Genomic DNA, 23,845 nt, shown 5'->3' with positions numbered 1-23,845 from the left:
GGAGGTGCGGATGGGGGCAGGCCAGGAAGGGGAGACCCCGGCATCCCTTGCAGCTCATTTGCATTACAGGAGGGGAAAGTGAGGCCCTACCAGCCCACAGGGACTCGCCATAGGACTCTGCCCAGGGCTCTGCTCCATTGCTACGCTTCAGCAAAAATCTGGACTTTGCCACCAAGAGAGAACCGGAAAGGCTAGGCTGCTGACCCTCACGCCCCGCCTACCTCCTTCCCCAGGGGCCAAGCTCCTTTAGAGATACCACTACTGTACTGTCCTCTAAATTTGGTGGAGTCAAGTGGACAGGCACCCGAGAAGATGATGGTGACATTTTGTGACTAAACCCCTCTGCTGAGCACCATGCTGTGGAGGGAATTCCTCAGGTATTCCAGGCCACGCCCCTGATCTAGGTGGTGGTGTCATAGCTCTGTTTTTCAGTGAGGGAACTGAGGTCCAGAGAGGTTATGACACATTTGGCCAGAACTGGCCCCACAGTCATCACTTTTAACTACTGGGCACCTCTCAGAAATTTACCCCCTCTCCAGACCTTCCTCTCAGAGCTAGGAGGAACCTGGATCACTGTGTTTTCAGAGTAGAGCTGTGCACTGTAAGATTGTAAAAACAAGACAAATTCACTGCTGTTGAGTTGGATCCAACTCATAGGGACCCCTCTTGGGTTTCCAGGGCAGTATCTCCATGGAAGCAGATTGTCCAGTCTTCCTTCTGAGGAGTGGCTGGTGGGTTTGAGCTGTCAGCATTCTGGTTAGCAGTCAGATGCTTTAGGCACTATGCCACCAGAACTACTGTAGGATTTTTCAGTGGTTGGTTTTTCAGAAGTGTATCTACAGGCCTTTCTTCCAGTGCCCTTCTGGGTGGACTTGAACCTCCAAGCTTTCATTTAGCGGCCAAGGATGTTAACTGTTTGCACCACCCAGGGACTGACCCCTCCTCAGGCCTTTCCTGTTCCTTCTTCTCACAGCCAGCAGCAACACCGACCCTTCCCCAGGCCCCTCTCCAGTCCTTCAACCCTAACCCCCGCTCCCCACCCCACCAGGTCTGTCCTCAGCCCTTCATGTCATAGCAGTTGATCAGCATTGCTAGCCCTAAGGAGCTGTGGGGATTAAAAGCTCAGGCCCCTGGGGTGTGTGGGGCATGAAGTCTGGGGCTGGGAGGCCTCATGCTCAGGCCAACAATATGTGCCAGGCCCGTGGCAGCTGGCAGCCTGTCAGCTGGGCCTGTGCCTGCCTTGAAAGGGGTAAAAGATACGGGAGGGAAGGAGTTAGGCCACCAGGCCCTGTGGGCACACTGGCAGGCAGGCGGTTCTACAGTCCCAAGCTGTGGTTGGATCCCTGCCCCATGCCCTGGCCAAGCTCCCTGGCATTATGTAGATCCTTTTCCTCCTCCGGCTCAGGTTGCTTCATCATCTTCCAGGCAGTTAGTGTAACAGAGCAGAGCACTGAAGAGCATGGTTCTCTCTGAGTATTGGTCTTGCTTCCATTACTTCCTAGTTGTGGCCTTGGGTAAACTGTAGTCTCCTTAGCTCTTCAAGGATGTAGTGATGATGACTCTTAGCTGAGGGCTCAGGGGAGGGAGGGAGGAGATGATATGACTCTTGGACCAACACTGAGCATCTCCTGACCCCGACCCCGACCCTGCCCTCCTGGGGATGAGCTTACCCCTCATCCCACCTGCCCTTGTTTCTTTGCCCTGGTCCTTGACTGTCTTCCCTGTCCTCCTCCTTCTCCTGGGGCCCAGGTGGACAAGGCCAGCATCCGCCATGGTGGGGAGAACGTGGCAGCTGTGCTGCGTGCCCATGGGGTACGCTTCCTCTTCACGCTGGTGGGCGGGCACATCTCCCCACTGCTGGTGGCCTGTGAGAAGCTGGGCATCCGCGTGGTAGACACACGCCATGAAGTCACAGCTGTCTTTGCAGCTGATGCCGTGGCCCGCCTGACTGGTAAGGGTGGTGGAGGGTGGGACGGGGGTGGCCGTGACTGCAGAATGGGGTGTCTGGATGGGGCAGGGCCATGACAGTTTCTGTGTTTCAGGGACGGTGGGTGTGGCAGCAGTGACAGCGGGCCCTGGCCTTACCAACACTGTGACAGCAGTGAAGAATGCCCAGATGGCCCAGTCCCCAGTTCTGCTCCTGGGAGGCGCTGCCAGCACCCTGCTGAAGGTGCTCAGCCCATGGGGGGCAGTGGGGGCCCTAGGTAGGACTGGGGGACTCACATGCTGATTAGATGACCTCTGTCTTTGCCAGAATCGGGGGGCGCTCCAGGACATTGACCAGCTGTCGCTGTTCCGGCCGCTCTGCAAGTTCTGTGCCTCGGTGAGGAGGGTGCGGGACATTGTACCCACCCTGCGGACCGCCATGGCTGCCGCCCAGTCAGGCACCCCAGGTAGGTCTGGTGGCTAGGTGGTGGTCGGGCCTTGGGGGCTAGAGGCTGGTAGCACCACAGGCTCAGTGTCCCCCTGTCCCTGTAGGCCCGGTGTTCGTGGAGCTGCCCATTGACGTACTGTACCCCTACTTCATGGTCCAGAAGGAGATGTTGCCTGCCAAGCCATCCAAGGGCTTCCTGGCTTGGGGGGTCACCTGGTGAGGACTCCTAGATTGCCATACCCTTCCCTGTCCTTGACCTCTCCTGCAGTTTCCTGCCCACACCCCTCAAGGAGAGCCCCTCATTTCATTGATTCCAGTGGGAAGGGCCGTCCAAGTCAAGGGAGCAGCACGTGCACAGGCCCTGGGGCAGGGGGAACTCTGGAAAAGTCAGGAGGCCCCTTTGTGGTAGGAGCAGGAGAGCTAAGGGTGTGGGGGAGGGGGTGAGCTCAGAGTGGCTGATGGGCCACTGCGAGATTGTAGGTTTTCTTCCATGATGTGATGCCTGGAGAAGCATTGCAGGGACTGAAGCAGAGGTGTGGGACTCTCCAATTTGGGTTTCCCTAGGGCAGTGGTTGGAGAGTGGACGGAGGGGTGGGGGGACCAGAAGCCAGGAGAAGGTGTCGAGGATCACAGGGCAAGAGGCCATGGTGGCCTGATCAGGGTGGTGGCCATGGGGCAGTGAGAAGGCAGATGGTTTGAATATAAGTGCCTAGACTTCCCCGAGGCTAAGATAAGGGGACGGTGGATCATAGTGCGTTTCTGTGGGCCTGCTGACTTCGAGTCCAACTGAGTAGCCAGGAGCTTGGAGAGCTCAGGGCAGCAGGACTGGCTTAGGACAAGTGTGAAGGTCTTTCTGGAAAAGCTGATGTCTTCAGGGGGCTTCTTGCAGTTCAGAAGCCTGGGTGGTGCAAGGGAGTTTGCAGTCAGCTGCTACTTGAAAGGTTGTTGGTTTGAGTCCACCTAGTGGCACCTTAGGAGTAGTGCCTAAGGCACGTGACTGCTAACCAGAAGGATGGCAGTTCAAACCCACCAGCCACTCCTCGGAAGGAAGATGGGGCAATCTACTTCCGTAGTGATACTGCCTCGGAAACCCAAGGAGGGGTCGCTATGAGTCGAGTTTGACTTGATGGCAGTGAGTGTTGGTTTTGAGAGGCACCTTGGAAAAAAGGGCTGGTGATCTGGTTCCAAAAAGGTCACAGCTGTGAAAATCCTGTGCAGCAGAGTTCTACTCTTGACACACACGGGTGGCCAGGAGCTGGGATCGACGCAAAAGCTGAGAGGGTGGAAAGGCTACCAGCAGGGGCGTCACCTGAGCAGAGTTGTGCAGAAGGTGGGGTCTGTTTTGGGACACTCTTGAGATGCTACTTTCTTCTTCCACCAGGAGGGACACGAGATAAGCCAGCCCCCCTCTCTGAGTGTGTACAGAGTACCCGAGGTTCTGGCTCACAGAGTTGCGATTTTGTCTTAGGGCCTTAACAGCCTCCTTAAAATTCCCTGTTCCCCAGCCTCCTGGTCACTCCCCTCCCCTTGGCCTTCTCATCCCTTGCAGCCTCTGCCTATTCCTTTCTGTTTGTTTGTGGTGGGGAAAAAAAAAAAAATGACATGTGCCGTCTCAGCAATTTCTACACATGTACTTCAGTGTCATTGATGATATTCTTCAGTTTGTGCAACTGTTCTGTTGTTGTTCAGATCATTCTACCACCATGAACATAAATAAACTCACTGCCCCTAGGCAAAAACTGCCCCCACCCCTGGTAACCACTAGTCATCTTTGTTTTCTATGTTTGCTCATTTTATGAGAGCACCTACGGCATTTGTCCTTTTGTGTCTGACTTACTTGGATCAGCAGGATGTTTTCAGGGTTCATCTATGGTACAGCAGTGTCAAGAGTCCTGTTCTCTATGGCTGAGAGTCTTCCATTGTATGGATGGGCCCCATTTTATTATTCATTTATCTGTTGATGGACATTTTGGTTGTCTCCATTGCCCAGGACTTTGCTGTAAACATTGATGGTGTCTCTCAGCTCCATCCTTGACCTCCTGTCATTCTCTGAAATCTTGATTCCTCTTTAAAAGAGAAAACGGACTTCTGACTCTGAACTCCACTGGCTGCAGCGCATGTGCCTGTTCTCGGACAGACTGCGTGCCCTTGCGGACAGTGGCTGGGCCAGACTTCCCTTTGTGCCTCAGGCCTTGCACAGGGTCTGTTACAGAGTTGGTGACTGTAAATCAAACCAGCTGCTGCTGCATCGACTCCGACTCCTGGCAGCTCCACGTGTGTCGGGGTAGGGCTGTTCCCTGTAGGGTTTTCAGTGGCTGATTTTTGGCAGTGAATGGCCAGGCCTCCTGAGGTGCCTCTGGGTGGACTCAGACCTCTAGCCTATTGATAGCAGCTGAACACATTCACTGTCCGCACTTCCCAGGGACCCCTGATAAGCAGCTCCTTCCTCTGCCCTTGACAGGTACTTAGAGAATCACCTGGCCAACCTCTTTGCAGGGGCCTGGGAGCCTCAGCCTGAAGGACCTCTGCCCCTGGACATCCCTCAAGCACCCCCTCAGCAGGTGAATCGTCTCTCTTTCCTGACCAAGGGCCCCTGCCTGGCAGCACGGCCTGTCCCTGAGTCAGTACCAGGGCCCTGATCATGGGGCTGATGGAGACTTGGGAATGGCCCCCTGATCCCCTTTTTGCCCCAGGTCCAGCGTTGCGTGGAGATCTTGAGCCGGGCCAAGAGACCCCTCATATTACTGGGGAGCCAGGCCCTGCTGCCCCCAACGCCTGCTGACAAGCTTTGGTGAGAAGCCCCAGCCCTGCCCTTGTTATTGCACTCCTGTCCCTGGCTCCTCCAGTGTCCTGTAACGAGGAGGCGGGCTCTTGGACACACTGACCCCTGCTCTGCCTGGACCCCCAGGGCTGCCGTGGAGACCCTGGGTGTCCCCTGCTTCTTAGGGGGCATGGCACGGGGGCTGCTGGGCCGCAACAACCCCCTGCACATCCGGCAGAACCGCAGCGCCGCCCTGAAGAAGGCTGATGTCGTTATCTTGGCAGGTGGGCTGGCCTCCTCCCCCCTTTCTCCACTCCTTGTCTCATGGCACCCCTCCACCCTGTGGGCCTGCCCCTCCTAGCCAGGGACACCCTAGCACCCCAGCCTTTCAAGGGTTTGGTTTATCCAACAGCCCTGAGTCTGAAATCCAGGTTATTGTCTCTAGGCTGTGGTTGTGTGCTGTGACTCAACTTCATAGAACGGAGAATGGACACATATTAGGCACCTACTGTATTTTCTGTACATTGTCACATGAAGTACTTGGAATCCTGCCAGAAACATGATAGAGGATGTCTTAGTTCCCAAGCGAATACCACAAGTGGGTGGCTTTAATGAACAGAAATTTATATTCTCATAGTCAGGAGGCTGGAAGTCTGAATTCAGGGCACTGGGTCTAGGGGAAGGTTCTCTGTCGGCTCTGGGAGAGGATCCTTGTTTCAACTTCTTTAGCGTCCTTGGCATTCCTTTGTTCCTCTGCATGGTGTCTGTCTTTCTCCCGTTTGTCCTTGCTAGTCTCTGTGCTCAATCTCGCTATTTCAAAAATGTTTAGGTATAAGGCACACCTTATACTGATTGGCTTTATTAACTAACATAACAGAAAATCTTATTCCCAAATGAGATTACATCATGGGTATAGGGTTAGGATGTCAACACATATTTTTGGCATACAATTCATCCATACAGTGTACCAGTTAGCTCTTGCTGTGTAATAACCATCCCCTAACCCAGGGGTTTAAAATGCAATTATTATTTCTCAAGATCCAGCTGTGGGTCAGCGGGGCAGTTCTATTGGTTTCAATTGGGGTTGTTCATGTGTCTGCAGTCATCCTGGGCACCCAAGTTGGGAAACAGCCGTGCTGATCAAGGTTGGGCTCTTTGATACAGTTGGTCAGGTGCCTATAGACTGTGGTGGGTGGAGCTGCATTCTTCCCACCATCATCCAGCAGGGTAGCTCAGCTTATTTAGTCAGTGAGGGATGAGAAATACGTGGGTCAACAGGGGGAGCCCAGTTATTCTGCAGGGAGAGAGGAAGCTGCATGGCTTTTTGTGACCTACGGTTAGGAATGGTATGTTCTCAACCTCTGCCATGTTCTGTTGTCCAGAGCAAGTTACAAGGCCAACCCAAAATCAATACAAAAGGCAAGGCAGAGATACAGAGAAGGGTGGAGAAGGGAGCTCCTTTGCACTCAAGTCTGCACAATGGAACAGATAAGGCAGTGAGCCCACCCCCAGGACCCTGGGCCTCCATTCACTGAGGTCCTGTCCATTCTCCCCACCCCAAGGAATCGTGTGTGACTTCCGCCTGTCCTACGGCCGTGCCCTCAGCCGCAGCAGTAAGGTCATCATCGTCAACCGCAACCGCAAAGAGATGCTGCTCAACTCGGACTTATTCTGGAAGCCCCAGGAGGTTGTGCAGGGTGAGCCCCCGAGTCTCCCCACTCATGCTGGCTCTTCTCAGCTCCCCTCCTCCCTGCTAGAGTTGGGTACTGATGAGTAAGGCCCCACCCCTGCCAGAGGCAGCCAGTCTCAGATGGATGGGTGCATCTGTGCAACAGACGGTGGGAGGTTTGGAAACATGGGTGTCATCGCGTCCCCTAGCTGCCCTCTACTCTTAGAAAATGAAGACCTCATTCCTGGGCCCCTGAGGTCCTCCTGCCTGGCCCCCAGCCCCCCACTTTCGCTTTCCCTGGGGCTTTCCCACACCCTTCTTTGCCCATCATCCTAGAAGGTGACTGTCCCTGCTTCTGTGTTTGGTACAGAAGAGGCATGACTGGGCTTGTGTTTGGGAAGGTCTACTCTGGCAGTTGGTGGGGCAGGTGGGATAGAAGGGGGCCCAGTGGAGGCAGGGGGCCCAGGACAGAAATGATCCCTGAAGGAGGGGCAGACAAGGATGAGACACACAACTTTGATCCCCGTTTGGTCATTGCCAAAGTGCACATGGTGTGAAGTGCACCCTGGGATGTTTATCTGTTTGTGGAATGTTCTGTGTGGGCCTCCCATGCATCTGGCTTGGAGACATGCGTCTGGTGGACATGGCTGTGTTTTGACCTAAGTCAGTGCTGAACGGACAGGCCCAGTGGCCTGCGTGGAAGAGGCACCAGACAGTGAGGCCAGCTTGTATTACCCATGTGCTTCTTGTTCTTGTTACTTGTTGGTGATTTGACTCAGGTGCAGGGTAGGACTGTGTTCCATATGGTTTTCAAGGCTGTGACTTTCTGGAAACATTACTAGGCCTGTCTTTGAACCCCTGGGTGGGTTCCAACTACCATGCCTGCATCTCATTTCTCTAGGCTTGTCCTTCTCTCACTCAGGCATCCTCACATGGTCAGGCTCAGGGTCTTCCAGCCATTTAGCCCTCCTCAATGCACTGTCGTCAGGCCCCCTCCCCACAGGCATACGCTCTTATCCCTCCCCCAGGAGACGTGGCCTCTTTCATGCTGAAGCTGAGTGAGGGCCTGCGAGGCCACACATGGGCCCCAGACTGGGTGGAGGAGCTTCAAGAAGCCGACCAGCAGAAGGAGCAGACCTTCCGGTGTGTCTGGGTGGGGTAGAGGTGGGGGTTCCTGGCACTTGTGGGGGTTCCCATTGCTGCCTGCCATTGACCTGCATGCCCGGTCACAGGGAGAAGGCAGCGAGGCCCACAGCCCGGCACCTAAACCCAGTGCAGGTGCTACAGCTGGTAGAGGAGACCCTGCCTGAGAACGCGGTCCTGGTGCTTGACGGTGGGGACTTTGTGGGCACTGCTGCCCACCTGGTGCGGCCCCGTGGGCCCCTTCGCTGGCTGGATCCTGGTAAGTAGGGTCCCATGCCCTGGAGGGGATGTGTTACCAGCCTTTATCAAACTCACCTGTTGTTGGTCCTCTTAGGGCCCTTTGGGACTCTAGGGGTCGGTGGAGGGTTTGCACTCGGGGCCAAGCTGTGCTGTCCGGATGCTGAGGTAAGCTGGGGGCACGGTGGGTGGGCGGCTGGCTGCTCTCTGGGCCATGGGCCCCCCTAACCACCTTGTGCGCCCCACCAGGTCTGGTGCCTGTTTGGGGACGGAGCCTTTGGTTATAGCCTCATCGAGTTTGACACCTTTGTCAGGCACAAGGTGAGCAGGCCAGGGCTCCCTGCCCTGAGGGACACTCAGAATGATGTCATCAGGGGTGAAGAGGGTGCCCTTCCATCTGGCAGATGTCTGTTCCCCTTGGGTCCCCTGGCTGAAGGCCATGGGTGACCCCATCTTCTCCTGCAGACCCCAGTGATCGCGTTGGTGGGGAATGATGCTGGCTGGACGCAGATTTCCCGGGAGCAGGTGCCCCATCTGGGTAGCAATGTGGCCTGTGGCCTGGCTTACACAGGTGAGGGGCCTTGTGCAGGGAGAGGGAGGGGAGAGAAGCCATGGGTAGGAGTGTAGGACTGTGGGGGGGGGTAGGGCACTGTAGTTATGAGAGGTCATCGGGAGCAGGGAGGGGAAAGGGGCTGTGGAGGGGGCTGGGTGCTGTAGGTAGGTTTAAGGGGCCGCTGGGAGGGCAGGGGCTACAGAAAGGTCTGAGGGGCCATGAGGTTGTGAAGGTCTGTGGGGAAGGTGAAAGGCTGTCTCAGAGCCCTTGGCGGCCACCTGACTGACCTCCTCCTACAGATTATCACGAGGCAGCTAAGGGTCTGGGGGCCCGGGGCTTGCTGCTATGCCGGGAGAATGAGGATCAGGTGGTCCAGGTGCTGCGTGAGGCCCAGCAGCACTGCAAAGATGGCCACCCGGTTGTGGTCAACATTCTTACTGGGAAGACTGACTTCCGAGACGGGTCCATCGCCGTGTAGCATCGCGTGGGGCAGGACCTCTGGCTCTTTTACACCCCTGGACTGTACCTTGCTGGCCTCGTCTTCTCTGCCTGCCTCAGGCCCATCCCGTGACCCCAGTGACTCCTCAACCTCCCAAAGGACAGGGAGGGTCTGAAGAAGTCAGGACCTGGGAAAGTTCCCAGTAGTGCTGGGACAATCTTCGGGCTGAGGGAGGTTCCCAGCCTTTCTCTCTTAACAGACTGAATAAACCACCTCTGGGCCCGTTGGGGCAGGCCTGTGCATATTGATTTATTGTCCACAGAGATGGAGGGGAAGGGAGGAGGTGGGGGCAGGAGGGGGCCCTACTCTCCCAACTGGAACCTTGGGGATTTCAGGGTGCCTGGGCACTGTGAACTCTTCCCCCTCTGTGGTCCTTCAAAGAGCCCCACACACCCACTCCACACACATCCAGTTTATACACACCCACTCACACGCGCCCTTACAGACACACCCATGCATGGAGGCAATAAATAGTTTCCGTACCAAAGTGCCCCAGCCTGAGGCTTCAGGCAAGCCCCTCCAGAAAGGAGGGGTAAGTGCTCAAAGAGTTTTTGGGAAATGGGGAGGGGAGGGAAGGGGATGAGAAAGGCCAAACTCTGCTGTCTCCATTTACTGATGTGAGGCAGGAGGGGGTCTTCCCTGGAGAAGAGGGAGGGGAGACCAGCTGTTTGTAAGCCCCAGAAAAGCCAGAGGTCAGCTCCAATTCATGGTGACCCTGTGTGTGTCAGAGTAGAACTGTGCCCCAGAGGGTTTTTTCCAATGGCTGAGTTTTTGGAAGATCAGGCCTTTCTTCCCAGGTGCCTTTGGGTGGATTCCAACCACCAACCTTTCAGTTAGCAGCTGAGCATGTTAACAGCTGTGCATGTTAACAGGATACCCTATAAACTAGAGCCCAAGAAAGGGGCTGTGCCATCTCCCCCCCCCCCAAAAAAAACAAAAGACCAACAGTACCTTCTGATGGTCCTTGGACCTTCCAAGGGTGGGAGGAGCAGAGAATGGCCTTCAAAGCTAATACTGACTTGGTTGGCAGCAGCAAGAAAGTTGGCTGGTGTAGATGGGGGCCGTTCACCCTTCCAGGGTGATGCTCACAGTATTTGGTGGTTCCCCCTACAAGGGGAGGCAAGAGGCCGGCCTAGCAAGCAGGAGAACTTCCTTTTTGGCAATAAGAGAAGCCCTTGGTACTCAGGAAAGCTGGTCCCTAAAACCGCTTCGCAACCAGTTGCTGAGAGTACCAGCAACTGGGCACTAGAAATTGGGAAGGATTCTCAGCAAGGGACTGGCTGGTCCCCTGACAACTCCCTAGCAATCAGGAGTTGGCTTTGGCAACAAATCTAGTCCTTGGTTATTAGGGCTCTGCCCTAGCAACCAGGAGCTAGGCCTTGGCGACAGGTCTGGTCCTTGATCATCAAGGCTCCACTTTAGCAACCAAGAGCCCGGCCTTTAGCAACCGGGGTCCACTCTGCCTGGCTCAGAGGCATACATTGATCTGCTTAGAGAGTTCTCTCTCCAGGTCCAGGATAAGGGCATCGAAGTCTTTGAGATTCAGATGCGGGTTGAATGGCGCCTCAAAGTCGTCCTCAAAGTCGGCGGTGCCCCGCGGCACGCCTGCCTCGTCGTCGTCCTCGTCGTCGCTGTCACTGCCCGTCACGTGGTCGTAGTCCGGCCCGGCCAGGAAGTCTCGTCCACAGGGCAGGAAATCTCGCCCGCAGATGCTCCAGTCGCCGGCGTAGCGATTGCTCGGGGGACTCTCGGGGCCTCCCCGACCGCGAGGCCTGGTCACCACTTCGGGGGCTGCCAGCGGCAAGTGCAGCGGCGGCTTTCGTTTGGGTCGCAGGTACGGGGCTAGGTCCGGAGTCTCCGAGGGCCGCCGGGGGTCTGTAAAGAGAAGAGGGCAGGCTCAACAAGCCAACACGCGCTGCGGAGGCGACCTGTCCTCTGATTGGTTACTGAAGCAATCAGGCCTGATTGATCAGGCAAAAGGCAATCGCCGGGATCTCATTGGCTGAGATAGAACCGGTTACTAAGGCAACTAGGCGTCTGATTGGCCAACAGGAAGGACCTCTGACACATCAAGGATGGAATGGCTGAATCGTTAAGTGGTCCCCAGAAGCAACCAAGTACCAGTAACGCCGACAAAGGGGTGTGGTCTGCCTTAAATTGCAGAATCAGATGGGCTGCACGACCTGGCCTGATTGGCGGAGCGGGCTCACCTGGCCAGGACTGTAGCAGGTAGTGCAGCACCTCGATGTGGCGCTTGAAGTCTACTGCGCTGGCAAGGCCGGGACCGGAGCCGCGGACGCGCGGCCGGGAGGGTGCCTGGCGCGCCGGCAGCAGCACAGGCCCAAAGCAAACGGCCAGGTTCTGCGGGTTCATGCGGTTGTGGGCGTGGAAGGAGGAGACCAGGCGCAGGTGGTCTAGGAGAAGCGTCAGCGTGGCCTGGGGAGAGGGTTGGGAGGGCATGAGGCGGGCAAAGCCAGGACCCTGTTGTACCTGCTATAGACTAAGGCGCACAAAACCCAAAACCAAACACACTGCAGTGGAGTCCCACCAGACTCATAGCTACTCCTCCTTGGGTTTCCGAGGCGGTATCACTATGCAAGTAGCTTGCCCAACCTTCCTTCCGAGGAGTGGCTGGTGGATTTGAACTGTCAGCCTTCTGGTTAGCAGTCAAATGCCTTAGGCACTATGCCACCAAAGCTCCCAGACTAAGGTGCATAGTGGGGAACAAGTTCAAGGGACATGGCAGACCCAAGACTGGAATCCAGGATTGGCTGCGGTAACAACAACAACAACAACAAAAAAAAAACCCAAACTCACTGCCATCCAGTAGATTCCGACTCATAGTGACCCCCTTTGGGTTTCAGAGGCAGTAAATCTTTACTGAAGTAGAATGCCCAGTTTTCCTTCCAAGGAGTAGGCTGGTCGGTTTGAACTGCCAACCTTCTGGTTTGCAGTCAAATACCTTAGGCACTACGCCACCCCACCAGATGATCTCATTTCATGTCTGGAGGGCAGACTGAGGCTGGAAGTAATCAGCTTTGGAACTGGCAGAGATTTGTTTGGAACCCATTCCTCTGTGTACTTGGCCAGAGTCTCGTTTTACAGATGAGGGTATTGAGGCACAGAAAGGGGCAAAACTTGACCAGGAGCCCACAGCCAGGAAGCTCTCTGTGGCACGTTAACTGACCCTAGTGCAGAGTCTTAAGTTTTTCACACATCCCAGCTGTGTGAGCCTGGGCAATCCATTCAACTTCTCCGGGCCCTGGTTTTCATATCTGTGAATCGGTGACACTAGGAGTAACTGGGTGGTGCACATGGTTAACACACTCACTGCTAACTGAAAGGCTGGAGGTTCAAGTTCACCCAGGGGTGCCTCAGAAGAAAGGCCTGACAATCTCCTTTGGAAAAATCAGTCACTGAAAACTATGGAGCATAGTTCTGCTCTGACACACACGGGGTTGGCATGAGTCAGAACTAACTTGATGACAACTGGTTTAAGAGCAGCTGCTTCCTACAGTTGTGATGCCACAAGCTCGTACCCATTCCCTATGTGTCCCAACCACCCAGGATAGGCCATCCTCAGCCCAACTCACCCTCTCCACATCTGGCAGGCAGTTGAGGAGCCCTCTGGTGCCCTCAGGGCTGGGGGGAGCCCGGCCTGGGGGTCCCCGGGCCATAGCCTCCAGCACCACCTCATAGAGGGGCTGAGTGATGAGTGGAGTGGGCAACTCCCGAAGATAATCCTTGAGGATGCCTGCAGACACACGGCACCCTCTGGTCAGGGCACCCCTGGCCCCTGAGGCCAGAGTGGTCATTTGGGACTGGGAGCAGGGAGGAGGGAGGATGACAGGCTCAGGAGAGTGAAAGGAAACCTAGACAGAAGAGGTGAGGTCCCAGAGGGGCTACAGTAGGGACAGTGAGGGTCCAATGGGGGTGATGCAGGCAGGGGGAGGAGGGGCATGCTGACCAGTGATGACATTGATATCAGGGTACAGGTCCTCGGAGAGACAGACAGCCGCACTGTCCCGCTCAAAGGCATCCCGTAGCTCCTTCTTCACTGCTGCCGAGCCACACAGACGGTACAGCCCCACGACCTGGGGTTGAGGGCAGAGAAAGGCGTCTCCTGGATGGGACCTAGGAGGTGGAGGCTTAAGGTCTGGGCCAGGGTGGAGTGGATGCTGTGGGTGGGAGGGTTGTGGCCTCATTGGCTGTCTTCTTGCTCCTGACACCTGCCAGGGGGGTCCCTGCCTTGCTTTCTGGACAACCTGGCTCATAGATATTCTGATCGGGTCACCTGTCTTGAGCCTCCACTGACTTAGGAAAGTCTGACTCCTCTGTCAGCTCACTTGTCACCTCCTCAGGGAAGCCTTCCATGACTACCCCAAACAGACCACGTCCTATTTTCAGCTCTTACAGCCTCAGCTAGCTTCCCTCCTAGGAGGAGGAGTGTTCTCCTCGCTATAGTTTTATATTTGTTGAGTTAATAGGTTTGTGTTTTTTCCCCTATCAGATTCTGAGCTCTGGGAGGGCCAGGATGCTGTGTTATTAAAAGAGTAGATGACCCAGAGTGTTTCAGGCTGGTGCTGTGGCCTGGTGACTGGGATGGGGGCTAGGAGTGGCCCAGACTGGGCATGCTAAGGTTTGGGGGCAGAGAGGTAGTGGGGAGCTCACCCGCAGACCACGGCGCTCAATTTGCCCCACACACTTCTGGATGATGAGAGGCACCTGGCCAGGGGGCTGCTCCCGCTCCACCAGCAGGGGCAGGGGCAGCCCGAAGACCCGGGGCTCCGCTGTGCCTGGGGCTTCCTGCTGGTCCGACAGGGTCAGCTTTGCATACAGCAGCCCCTGGGGCTCCAGGCGCACAGCCAGCTGCTGGGCCTGGCACCCTGCGAACGAGAGGGGGCCTGAGCTGGGTCTGAGCCCTGCAGGCCCCTGTACCCGGGCCCCCATACTTGCACTCATCCCTTCACTCCAGGCCCAGCACCCTGGGGACTCTGAGCAGGCACGTCCTGGGCCAGGTTTGCCCTCCCCTCAGCATCCAGTCCTCCTCTACTCCGCTCCCTGCCCCTCCACCCCCTTCTCCCCCTCAGCACAAACAGTACCTCGGAAGACCATGGGTAGCAGCACGGTCCCCTGGGCGCAGGGCCGGTGCCGCCGGACGCCGGGGTCCCAGGCCAGCACCAGGGCCCGCAGCAGCCGGGCGGCCTCGAGCTCCAAGTGGAAGGTGTGGTCTAATCGAAGGAAGTCCGGGCTGCCGCGCAGCGGTCCCGTGCGCGCCCGGGCCACCCCGTCCACCTGCAAGAGGCAGCAGAGGTCCCGAGGGGGCGCCCCAGATGCCGGCCGCAGCCCCCCGAGCCCGTACAGGTGCAGACTCAGGCGGCCCCAGAGCGCGGGCGGGGGCGCGCGGGCCACTGGGCCCGCCTCATAGGGCCGGAAGGCGGTGGGCGATGGGGGCCTCGTGGCTCTCTCGGGCGAGTCGCCGTCGCTCAGGTAGCCGGCTCGGGGGCCCCTCGCACCCCCAGCCCCTGCGGCGCGCCCGGGGGCCCCCACGCTGCTGTCCAGGTGGTAGCGGCTGATGACTGAGCCCGCAGGGGCAGCCCTATCGCGTTCGCGGCCGCCCCGGGGGCCTCGCAGGCTCAAGCGGCGGCGCAGCTCCGGCAGCTTCTTCATCTTCAGGGACAGGCGCCGTGCCGGGCCCGGGGACTTGGTGCGCGAGGCCTTGGCGGGGGGCGGCGGCAGGTGTTCACCCTCCTGCTCCCCGGCGCCTGGCTGCGGCCCCGCAGGAGCCGGCGGCCGGGGGTCCTCTTCGGGAATGGGGTTGTACCAGATCTCGCCGGCCGGCTCCCGGCTGCTGGGCGCCCCGAGCCCCATCGCGACCTCCTCCGGAGGCTTGGCCCCGCCCAGGACCCAGCGCCGGCTGCTGGGCTCCAGGCTCTGCAGGTAGGCCCCCCGTGCGGGGCTCCGCGAGGCCTCGGGGCTGGGGGGCCCCTCTGCGCCCGCTGGACACCCTTCTGGAGCCTGGGGCTTTGGCTCCAGGGGGCTGGGCTCTACATGATGGGCTGGGCGGCCTGGTGGAGAGCAAAGGGATGCGAATAAGTGTCTTCCATCCTGTTGCCCCCAACCACCCCTGGCTGCCCGGGGCCACCTCCAACCATTCTCAGACCAGCACCAGCCCAAGGCTCTTCCCCTAGCTTTTGCCAGGGCTGGGGTACACGCAGCACCAGCATCCACTAGATGCTTGTTGGACAAATGACAGCCAGCCCTGGCTTTGGACAGGTCACTGACCCCTGAAGCTTGGTGCTTTGTCTGGGATGGGTGGCCTTAGAGCCCACCCCATCTCAGGCCCTGGCACCCAAGTGGGGACTCTGTCCCTCCACCTTCCAGCCTTGGGGTCTGGGTTGGTTTCCCTTGTCCCCACCCTTCTCATTAGCCCCTACTCCCCCCACTGGATGACCTTGGACGCTTCACTTCCCCTCTTTGAGCCTCAGACTCCTATGGAATGGGGGATGTGACACCCACCTCCCAGAAGAGCATGGGAAGTACCTACTCCAGGCCTTGCCACAGTCGAGCACACACAAGTGAGTCGATGCTCACTTGGGGGACAGACACTAGCATCATTGGCTTTCCCTTCCCTGAAGGTTCCTTGCCACCCCCCCCCCCCAAGGGCCCGTCTTCCAAACTCTGTCTCCATCCTGGGGCAGGTCCTGCCCCGACACCCAGGCCAGATCCCCGCTGTGAACCGCTGGAAGCCTCCCCTTTGCTCCTTCCTCCCCCTCGGACATCCGGGGTGATTTCCTCTGTGTGTGTGTGTGTGTGTGCGCGCGCGTGAGTGTGCGTGTGTGCAACCCTGTCTCCTCTCCTTGCCCTGGGAATTTTTGGGAATGGCTGTGGGGGGTCAGATCTGTAGAATGGTCTCCCTCTCTCCCCTTCTCCCCCTCCTTCCCAGGACCCCCTGTTTCATGCAGCTTAAGTTTTCTTAAAGTCGCTCTGAATTGCCTGCTGACCCCTCCTTCTTTCTCCTGCTTTACATCCCCAGGGCTCTATCGTGGAGGTCCCTACTAGTAGCATAGTCCCAAAAGCCCGTTAAGTCACTTCATTGGCCTGGGGCTAATTACCTAACTGACTCAGTTTCTCCATCTGTGTAAGAGGGGGAATGTCCCACGTTCGGAGAAGAGGGCTGAAGCCCTTGCCAAGCTGCAGTCCCTAGTCAGTGAACGGGAGCGGGTGCGGTGGGATGCCTGCCCCCTCCTCATCTCTCCCTGCCGGGCTAGACAGGGCCCCAGCGCCTTCGCCTCCCAGCCCCTCCTCCCCTCCACCCTCCAGGCGCTCAGTCCCGGCCCCATTTCCTGTCAGGGCGAGGCCCCCTCTCCGGCCTCCCAAGGCGCCCGCAGCGCTGGCATCCCGGGCCCGTCGCACATAACGGTCTGCGCCACCCCCCGCCTTGCCCTAGCCCCTTCCTTCCAGGACCCCGGCCCCGGGGGCCCCAGGGCTGGTTGGCAGCTGCGCCCGCAGGGGGCACCGCGGGGGGCCCCCTATACCCCTGGCCGCTCCTCCTCCGAGTCCCAGGACCTCCTCCCAGGCCGGGCGGGGCGCGCGACCCCCAAAACCTCAGTGCCCCACTCACCCCTCTCCTTCGCGTCTGACTTTTTCCGGGGAAGTTTCTCCCGGCCCCGCAGGCGGGAGAAAGTCTTCCTGAGCAATGGCTCGGCCATGCTGGGGCCGGGGCGGCCGAGTGTGCGCCCTGTCCGGCCGCGCCGCCCCCCTGCCGCTCGCGCGCCCCGCCCCGGCCTCCAGCCCGCCCCCCACCCCGCGGCAGCAGGAAGCGCATTCCGGGAATGCTTGGCCCAAACTTTTTTTTTTCCCCTTCCCGCGGCCCGAGCGGGGGGTGCTGGGAGATGTAGTCACTGGGGCCAGGAGGGCACGGGGTGGGGGCTCTGGGACGCCCTTTTCTGCTCTGAATGTCTTGGCGCGTTCCGGCCCTGGAATTGATGCTTTTGAGTTATGATGTTGGTGAAGAATACTGAAAGTACCATGGACTGCCAGAACTAACAAATCTGTCCTGGAAGAAGTGCAGCCGGAATGCTCCTTGGAAGAAAGAATGGCCAGACTTCCTCTCACGCACTTGGTCATGTCAGAAGGGACCATTCCCTGGAGAAGGATATCGTGTTTGGTGAAGTGAAGGGTCTAGGGGATGGCCTCAGGCCTAAGGCAGTCACCTGCTACACCCAAAGTTGGCGGCTCAAACCCACCAGACTCTCCCCTCCAGGTAACCAGGCCATCTCTTTCTAGGAGCTCTGGTAGCATAGTGCCTAAGGCACTTGACTGCTAACCAGAAGGCTGACGGTTCAAACCCACCAGCCACTCCTTGGAAGGAAGGTTGGGCAATCTACTTCCGTAGTGATACTGCATCGGAAACCCAAGGAGAGGTCGCTATGAATCTGGTCCCACTCGATGGCAAACAACAACAACAAAGTGAAGGGTCAGCATTTTCTCTTTAGAGGAAGGCTCTCAACAAGATGGGTTGACACAGTGTCTGGGAAGATGGGATCAGGTATAGTGAGGGTTATGAGGCTTGCACAGTCCGGGCAGTGTTTCGTTTTGTTGTACGTAGGGTCCCTATGAGTCAGAGCTGACTGAACAGCACCAACATCTTTTATCTCATCCAACCACCCTTGTCAAACGCACTCAGCACCTTCTCTTGGGTCTCCCTCCAAAACGCTGTCAACATGTACCCTTTCCCCAGCCCAGCTTCTAATTTACTGCTTCACCCAAGGCCAGACCCTGGCATCTTTCCCTTTGTTGTCCTCCAGCCTCTTCTGTGGTGTCCCAGATACCCCTCCTGTGTCCCACACCTCATTTCAGTTACTATTACTGTGTAACAACCACTCCCAAACTTAGTGGGTTAAATAACCATTTCATTCTGCTTATAGAGGCTGGGGTCAGGAATTTGGACAAGGCACAGCTGACATTGCTTGTTCCTCTTCCATGACACCTGGGCCTCAGCTGGGAAGACCATGTCGTTAGGGGTGATTTGTCACATGAGAGTCTGGAATCATCTGGAGACATCTTCACTTAAATGTCTGGTGCTTGGCTCTGGTTGGGACCTTTGCTGGGGCTGTGGCCTAGAGCACCTACAAATGGCATGTGGCTTGGGCTTCCTGCCAACATGGTAGCCTTGGAGTAGTTGGACTTCTTACACAATCACTAGATCTCCAAAAGCAAACAAGATAGAAGCAGCATTCCCTTTTCTAATACAGCCTTGGCACCAGATTCAAGAGGAGAGGATATAGACCCCACTTCTCTCAGTGGAACACATATCAAGATCATATTATATAAGAAGAAATGGGTTGGGAAAGATTGTTGTGACCATCTTGGAAAATATAACTTACCTAACCTCTGCATTCTATTTTCTGCACAGCATTCAGAGTGGACTTTAAAAGCTGAAACCACAGCACACTCCTGATGAGCAATCTCCCCATGACTGCTCACTCCATCGAGAATAAAATTCCCGCAGTGGCCTGCAAGATGTCTGATCTCCTCTTCTTTGCTCACCATGGGCTCCTTCATGTTCTTCCTTCATAGCAAACTGTTCCCATCCCGGGCCCTTTGTGCATGCAGTTTCCCCTTCCTGGGACATCTTGATTCTTCTGAGCCTGCTTCTCTCCCATCCTTTAAGTCAAACGATAACTCCTTGGGAAGCCCTCCCTGACCACTCACTGCTGTCCAGCCTTACATCACTCTGTTTTATTTCTTTTAACGCTTGTCATGGCTTGACGTGAGTAGTGTCAATGGTTTGTTATCTGTCCCCTCGTCTGTCTTGGGACTACATTATGAGATGATGCTGGTCTGTCTTAGTCACCACTAAATGTTCAGGTGGGAGACCAGGTTCCAGGTGGTGGAGGCCTAGATGGGGGATTGGGGTGGACAAGAGGCCTGGAGAGAGGAGGTTGTATATGTTTGGTTATTATGTGTCTTGGTATGGATCTCTTTGAGTTTGTGCTGCTTGCAGTTGGTTGAGCTTCTTGAATATGTTATTGTTAGCTGTTGTCAAGTCAGCTCCTGACTCGTGGTAACTCCATGCACCATGAAATGAAACATTGCCCAGTCCTGCACTATCCCCACGACTGGTTGCAGGCCAGACCGTTGTAATCCACAGGGTTTCCATTGACTGATTTGCAGAACTAGATCACCAAGCTTTTTTTCCCAATCAGTCTTAGTCTGGAAGCTCCACTGAAACTAGTTCTGCATCATAGCAATATGCAAGCTTTTCATGAAATTTAGGAAGTTTGTAGCCATTTGTTTCTTCAAATATTCTTTCTCTCCCCTTTTCTCTTCTCCAAGAGACTCCCATTATGCATATGTTGGTATGCTTAATTTTGTCCCACAGGTCTCTTAGGCTCTGTTCTTTTATCTCAATTGTGTATATTTGGGGCACACTAGGAGATGGGACATACCCTCCTCCCTCCCCAGAATCTTAGAGGCAGCTGCTGACAGTAGAGAGAGAGGCAGAGACTCTGTTCAGATATCAAGACAGGGATCACCTTGGGATACACAGCTTCAGAGGAATGGGGGCGAGCACAAGAGTAGGTGTGAGAGCAGACCTCATACGTATCACACACACACACACACACACAAAACAAAAACAAAAACCAAACTCACTGCGGTTGTGTTGAATCTGACTCATAGTGATCCCTTCTTGGGTTTCCGAGGTGGTATCACTACAGAAATAGATTGCTCAACTTTACTTCTGAGGAGTGGCTGGTGGGTTTCACTGCCAACCTTCTTTCTGGTTAGAGTCAAATACCTTAGGCACTATGCCACCAGAGCTCCTATACCAGTAGTCGGAAAATATGGCATTGGTGATAGAAATGATGCCACAGATGGCAGGATAGATTTTGGAAAGACCAATGACTTATTCATTGCAAATACCTTTTTTCAACAACATAAATGGAGGCTATACACGTGGACTTCACCAGATGGTATACACAGGAATCATACAGACTACATCTGTGGAAAGAAGTGATGGAGAAGTGCAGTATCTTCAGCCAAAACAAGGCCAGGAGCTGACTTTGGAATAGACCATGAGCTGCTCATATGCAAGTTCAGGTTAAAGCTGAAGACAATTAAAACAAGTCCACAAGAGTCAAAATATGACCTTGGTTACATCCCACCTGAATTTAGAAACCGTCTGAAGAATAGATATGACACATTGAACACCTGTGACTGAAAACCAGAGGAATTGTGGAATGACATCAAGAACATCATCCATGAAGAAAGCAAGAGGGCATTAAAAAGACAGGAAAGGAAGAAAAGACCAAAACGGATGTCAGAAGAGACTCTGAAACTTGCTCTTGATCAGAGAGTAGCTAAAGCAAATGGAAGAAGTGACAAGATAAAAGAGCTGAACAGAAGATTTCAAAGAGTACTTTGAGAAGACAGAGTCAGTTATTATGATGAAATGCGCAAAGACCTGCAGTTAGAAAACCAAAAAGGAAGAACACACTCCACATTTGTCAAGCTGAAAGAACTGAGAAAAAAAAATTCAAGCCTTAAGTTACAACATTAAAAGATTCTATGGGCAAAATACTGATGCAGGAAACATCAATAGAAGATGGAAGGGATACACAGAGTCACTGTACCAAAAAGAACTGGTCGATGTTCATCCATTTCAGGAGGTGGCATATGATCAAGAACCAATGGTACTGAAGGAAGAAGTCGAAGCTGCACTGAAGGAATTGGCAAAAAACAAGTCTCCAGGAATTGACAGAATGTTGAGATGTTTTAACAAACAGATGCCACTCAGCAGGCACTCACTTGGTTTTGCCAAGAGATCTGGAAGACAGCCACCTGGCCAACTGACTGGAAGAGATCCATATTTGTACCCATTCCAAAGAAAGGTGATCCCACAGAATGTGGAAATTATCAAACAGTATCATTAATATCACATGCAAGTAAAATTTTGCTGATGATAATTCAAAAAGGGTTGTAGCAGTATATTGACAGAGAACTTTCAGAAATGCAAGCTGGATTCAGAAGAGGATGTGGAATGAGGGATATCATAGCTGATGTCAGATGGATCTTGGCTGAAGGCAAAGAATACCAGAAAGATGTTTACTTGTGTTTTATTGACTATGCAAAAGCATTTGACTGTGGGATCATACCAAATTATGGATAACAGTGAGAAAAATGGGAATTCCAGAACACTTAATTGTGCTCACAAGGAACTTGTATGTAGACCAGGAGGCGGCTGTTTGAACAGAGCAAGGAGATACTGCAGGTTTTAAAATCAGGAAGGGTGAGTGTCAGGGTTGTATCCTGTATCCTTTCACTATACTTTTTCTATCTGTATACTGAGCAAATAATCCAAGAAGCTGGACTATATGAAGAAGAGTGTGGCATCAGGATTGGAGGAAGACTCATTAACAACCTGCAACATGCAGATGAGACAACCTTGCTTTCTGAAAGTGAATATGACTTGAAGCACCTACCAATGAAGATCAAAGACTACATACTGCAGTATGAATTATACCTCAACATAAAGAAAATGAAAATCCTCACAACTGGACTAATAAGCAGCATCACGATAAATAGAGAAAAGATTGAAGTTGTCAAAGATTTCATATTATTTGGCTCCACGATCAACACCAATGAAAGCAGCAGTTAAGAAATCAAAGGATGTATTGCACTGGACAGATCTGCTGCAAAAGACCTCTTTCATGTGCTGAAGAGCAAAGATGTTTCTTTGAAGACTAAGGTGTGTCTAACCCAAGCCATGGTATTTTCAGTAGCCTCATATGCATGTGAAAGCTGGATAATGAATAAGGAAGACTGAAGAAGAGTTGATGCTTTTGAATTGTGGTGTTGGTGAAGAATACTGAAAGTACCATGGACTCCCAGAAGAACTAACAAATTTATCCTGGAAGAAGTGCAGCTGGAATGCTCCTGGCAGCAACAATGGCCAAACTTGGTCTCACCTACTTTGGTCATCTTGTCAGAAGGAACCGTTCCCTGGAGAAGGATATAATGCTTGGTAAAGTGGAGGGTCAGAAAAAAAGAGGGAGGCCCTCAATGGGATGGATTGACACAGTGGCTGCAATGATGAGCTCAAGTATAGCAGGGATTGTGAGGCTGGCACAGGACTGGGCAGTGTTTCATTCTGTTGTACACAGGGTCACTATGAGTCAGAGCTGACTCGATGGCACCTAGCAACATCAACAACATATCCCACATGGCACATGTGATAGTTAAGTTGTATGTCAATGTGGGTGGGCCATGATTCTCAGTGGTTTAGCAGCTATCATGTATTCACCTCCCATGATGAGACCTGATATGATATAATCATGTCCATGATGAGATCTGCTATGAGAAGCCAATCAGTTGAAAGGGAATTTCTCAGGAGTTTGGCCTAATTCCATCATATATGGACACACGGGCCAAGATTTCTGGTCTTTTGCTTGATCTAGATCCTCCTCTGCCTCCTCCTCATCTGACCGCTGGTTCCTGGACTTCAACCTGTGGCCTGCCTTATTGCCTGCTGATCTTGGGATGGTTGCCTTCACAGTCCATGAGCCAGCAGCCTACCATCTTACCTGCTGATCTTGGATTCATCAACTTCCAATGCCAACAGCCTGCTGTATTGCCTGCCAATCTTGGGTTAATCAGCTCCTGCAGCAACAGGAGTCAGAAGAAGCCTCCAGCTTGACATGTGACCCATGCTTAGGACTTGCCAGCATCTACAACTGCATGAGCCATTTCATTGAGATACATTCTATCTTTCTCTTTCTCTCCCTCTCTATGTATGTGTGTGTGGGTACACACACCTATAGATATGCTTCAGTGGCTTTGTTTCTTTAGGGAACCCAGCGTAAGACAGCATATGAATATAATTTTTTTTTTTTTTGTAAATCCTTTTGAAAGTATTTCTGTTTCTTTACATTTATATGGCCACATGTAGATCATTGAATTAATATTGTTGTTGGCTGCCATCAAGTCAACCCTCCATTCATGATGACCTCATGTGCAACAAAATACCATGGTACTTTCATGGTCCTGTGTCATCCCAAAGATCAGCTGCGCATTGAACCATTGTCATCCACAGGGCTTGCAATGGCTGATTTTCAGCAATAGACCACCACTCCTTTCTTCCTGCTCCGTTGTAGTTTAGAAGCTTTGCTGAGATCTGTTCAGCATCATCACCTCACAGGAGGCTCCGCTGACAGATAAGTGATGGCTGCATGTGATGTGCATTGGCTGGAAGTTCCACCTGGGCCTCCTGCGTGGGAGGTGAGAATTCTGCCCCTGAACCACCACTGCCCCCAGTGGACTCACTGTAGGCTAGGGTCCTTTCTCAGCAATCGTATATGCTTAGAAGATTCTCGATAGGTGAAAGCAAATTATCTACAAACTATATATTGTAAAATGATCACGAATGCTAAATTTAACACTCAATGAATTTGTCCAATAATTCATTTGGACTTCGCTTGTTGTTGTTCAGATTTTGGTTTGGTGCCTGCATGCTCACATGTATTTCTTCCCCTAAACATTCTTATTGGTTCCTATACAGCCGCAGGCCTATGGAGCCCTATGGATAAACAAGTTCCTGGAAGACA

General features: G+C 54.2%; 2 protein-coding genes across 2 annotated transcripts in view; one reads left to right on the top strand and one right to left on the bottom strand.

The window, feature by feature from the left end:
- ILVBL (ilvB acetolactate synthase like) overlaps positions 1-9,215 on the top strand; it is a 9,459-nt gene extending 244 nt beyond the window's left edge. Inside the window, exons 2-15 of the mRNA XM_007958580.2 lie at positions 1,750-1,951; positions 2,043-2,170; positions 2,255-2,393; positions 2,479-2,590; positions 4,836-4,935; positions 5,068-5,165; positions 5,283-5,419; positions 6,698-6,832; positions 7,833-7,947; positions 8,037-8,206; positions 8,282-8,352; positions 8,434-8,505; positions 8,650-8,755; positions 9,037-9,215. Of these exons, the coding sequence (XP_007956771.1) occupies positions 1,750-1,951; positions 2,043-2,170; positions 2,255-2,393; positions 2,479-2,590; positions 4,836-4,935; positions 5,068-5,165; positions 5,283-5,419; positions 6,698-6,832; positions 7,833-7,947; positions 8,037-8,206; positions 8,282-8,352; positions 8,434-8,505; positions 8,650-8,755; positions 9,037-9,215 (1,764 nt within the window). The remainder of the gene's footprint in view (positions 1-1,749; positions 1,952-2,042; positions 2,171-2,254; positions 2,394-2,478; positions 2,591-4,835; positions 4,936-5,067; positions 5,166-5,282; positions 5,420-6,697; positions 6,833-7,832; positions 7,948-8,036; positions 8,207-8,281; positions 8,353-8,433; positions 8,506-8,649; positions 8,756-9,036) is intronic.
- Positions 9,216-10,704: 1,489 nt separating this feature from the next.
- SYDE1 (synapse defective Rho GTPase homolog 1) lies at positions 10,705-16,948 on the bottom strand. Its single transcript, XM_007958579.1, has 7 exons — positions 16,861-16,948; positions 14,339-15,304; positions 13,908-14,122; positions 13,204-13,330; positions 12,830-12,990; positions 11,447-11,672; positions 10,705-11,111 (listed from the first exon to the last, which is right to left on the bottom strand). The coding sequence occupies exons 1-7, from the start codon at positions 16,946-16,948 to the stop codon at positions 10,705-10,707; spliced, it is 2,190 nt and encodes a 729-aa protein (XP_007956770.1).
- Between the last annotated feature and the right edge of the window lie 6,897 nt (positions 16,949-23,845).

The sequence above is a fragment of the Orycteropus afer genome, unplaced genomic scaffold (genome assembly GCF_000298275.1).
Source record: "Orycteropus afer afer isolate SDZICR_OR568_19922 unplaced genomic scaffold, OryAfe1.0 scaffold01031, whole genome shotgun sequence".
Classification (NCBI taxonomy): Eukaryota; Metazoa; Chordata; class Mammalia; order Tubulidentata; family Orycteropodidae; genus Orycteropus; species Orycteropus afer.
Note: the sequence above shows the minus strand (reverse complement) of the source record. Positions and strands in the feature narration are given on the sequence as shown.

Bases quoted from the DNA above. Each gene is read 5' to 3' on its own strand.
- SYDE1 (XM_007958579.1), bottom strand. From the start codon at position 16,948: ATGGCCGAGCCATTGCTCAGGAAGACTTTCTCCCGCCTGCGGGGCCGG. The intron at 15,305-16,860 runs GTGAGTGGGGCA...GCTCTCCACCAG, and splicing joins GTCAGACGCGAAGGAGAGGG to GCCGCCCAGCCCATCATGTA. The intron at 11,673-12,829 runs GTGAGTTGGGCT...CCCTCTCCCCAG, and splicing joins GCCTGCCAGATGTGGAGAGG to GCCACGCTGACGCTTCTCCT.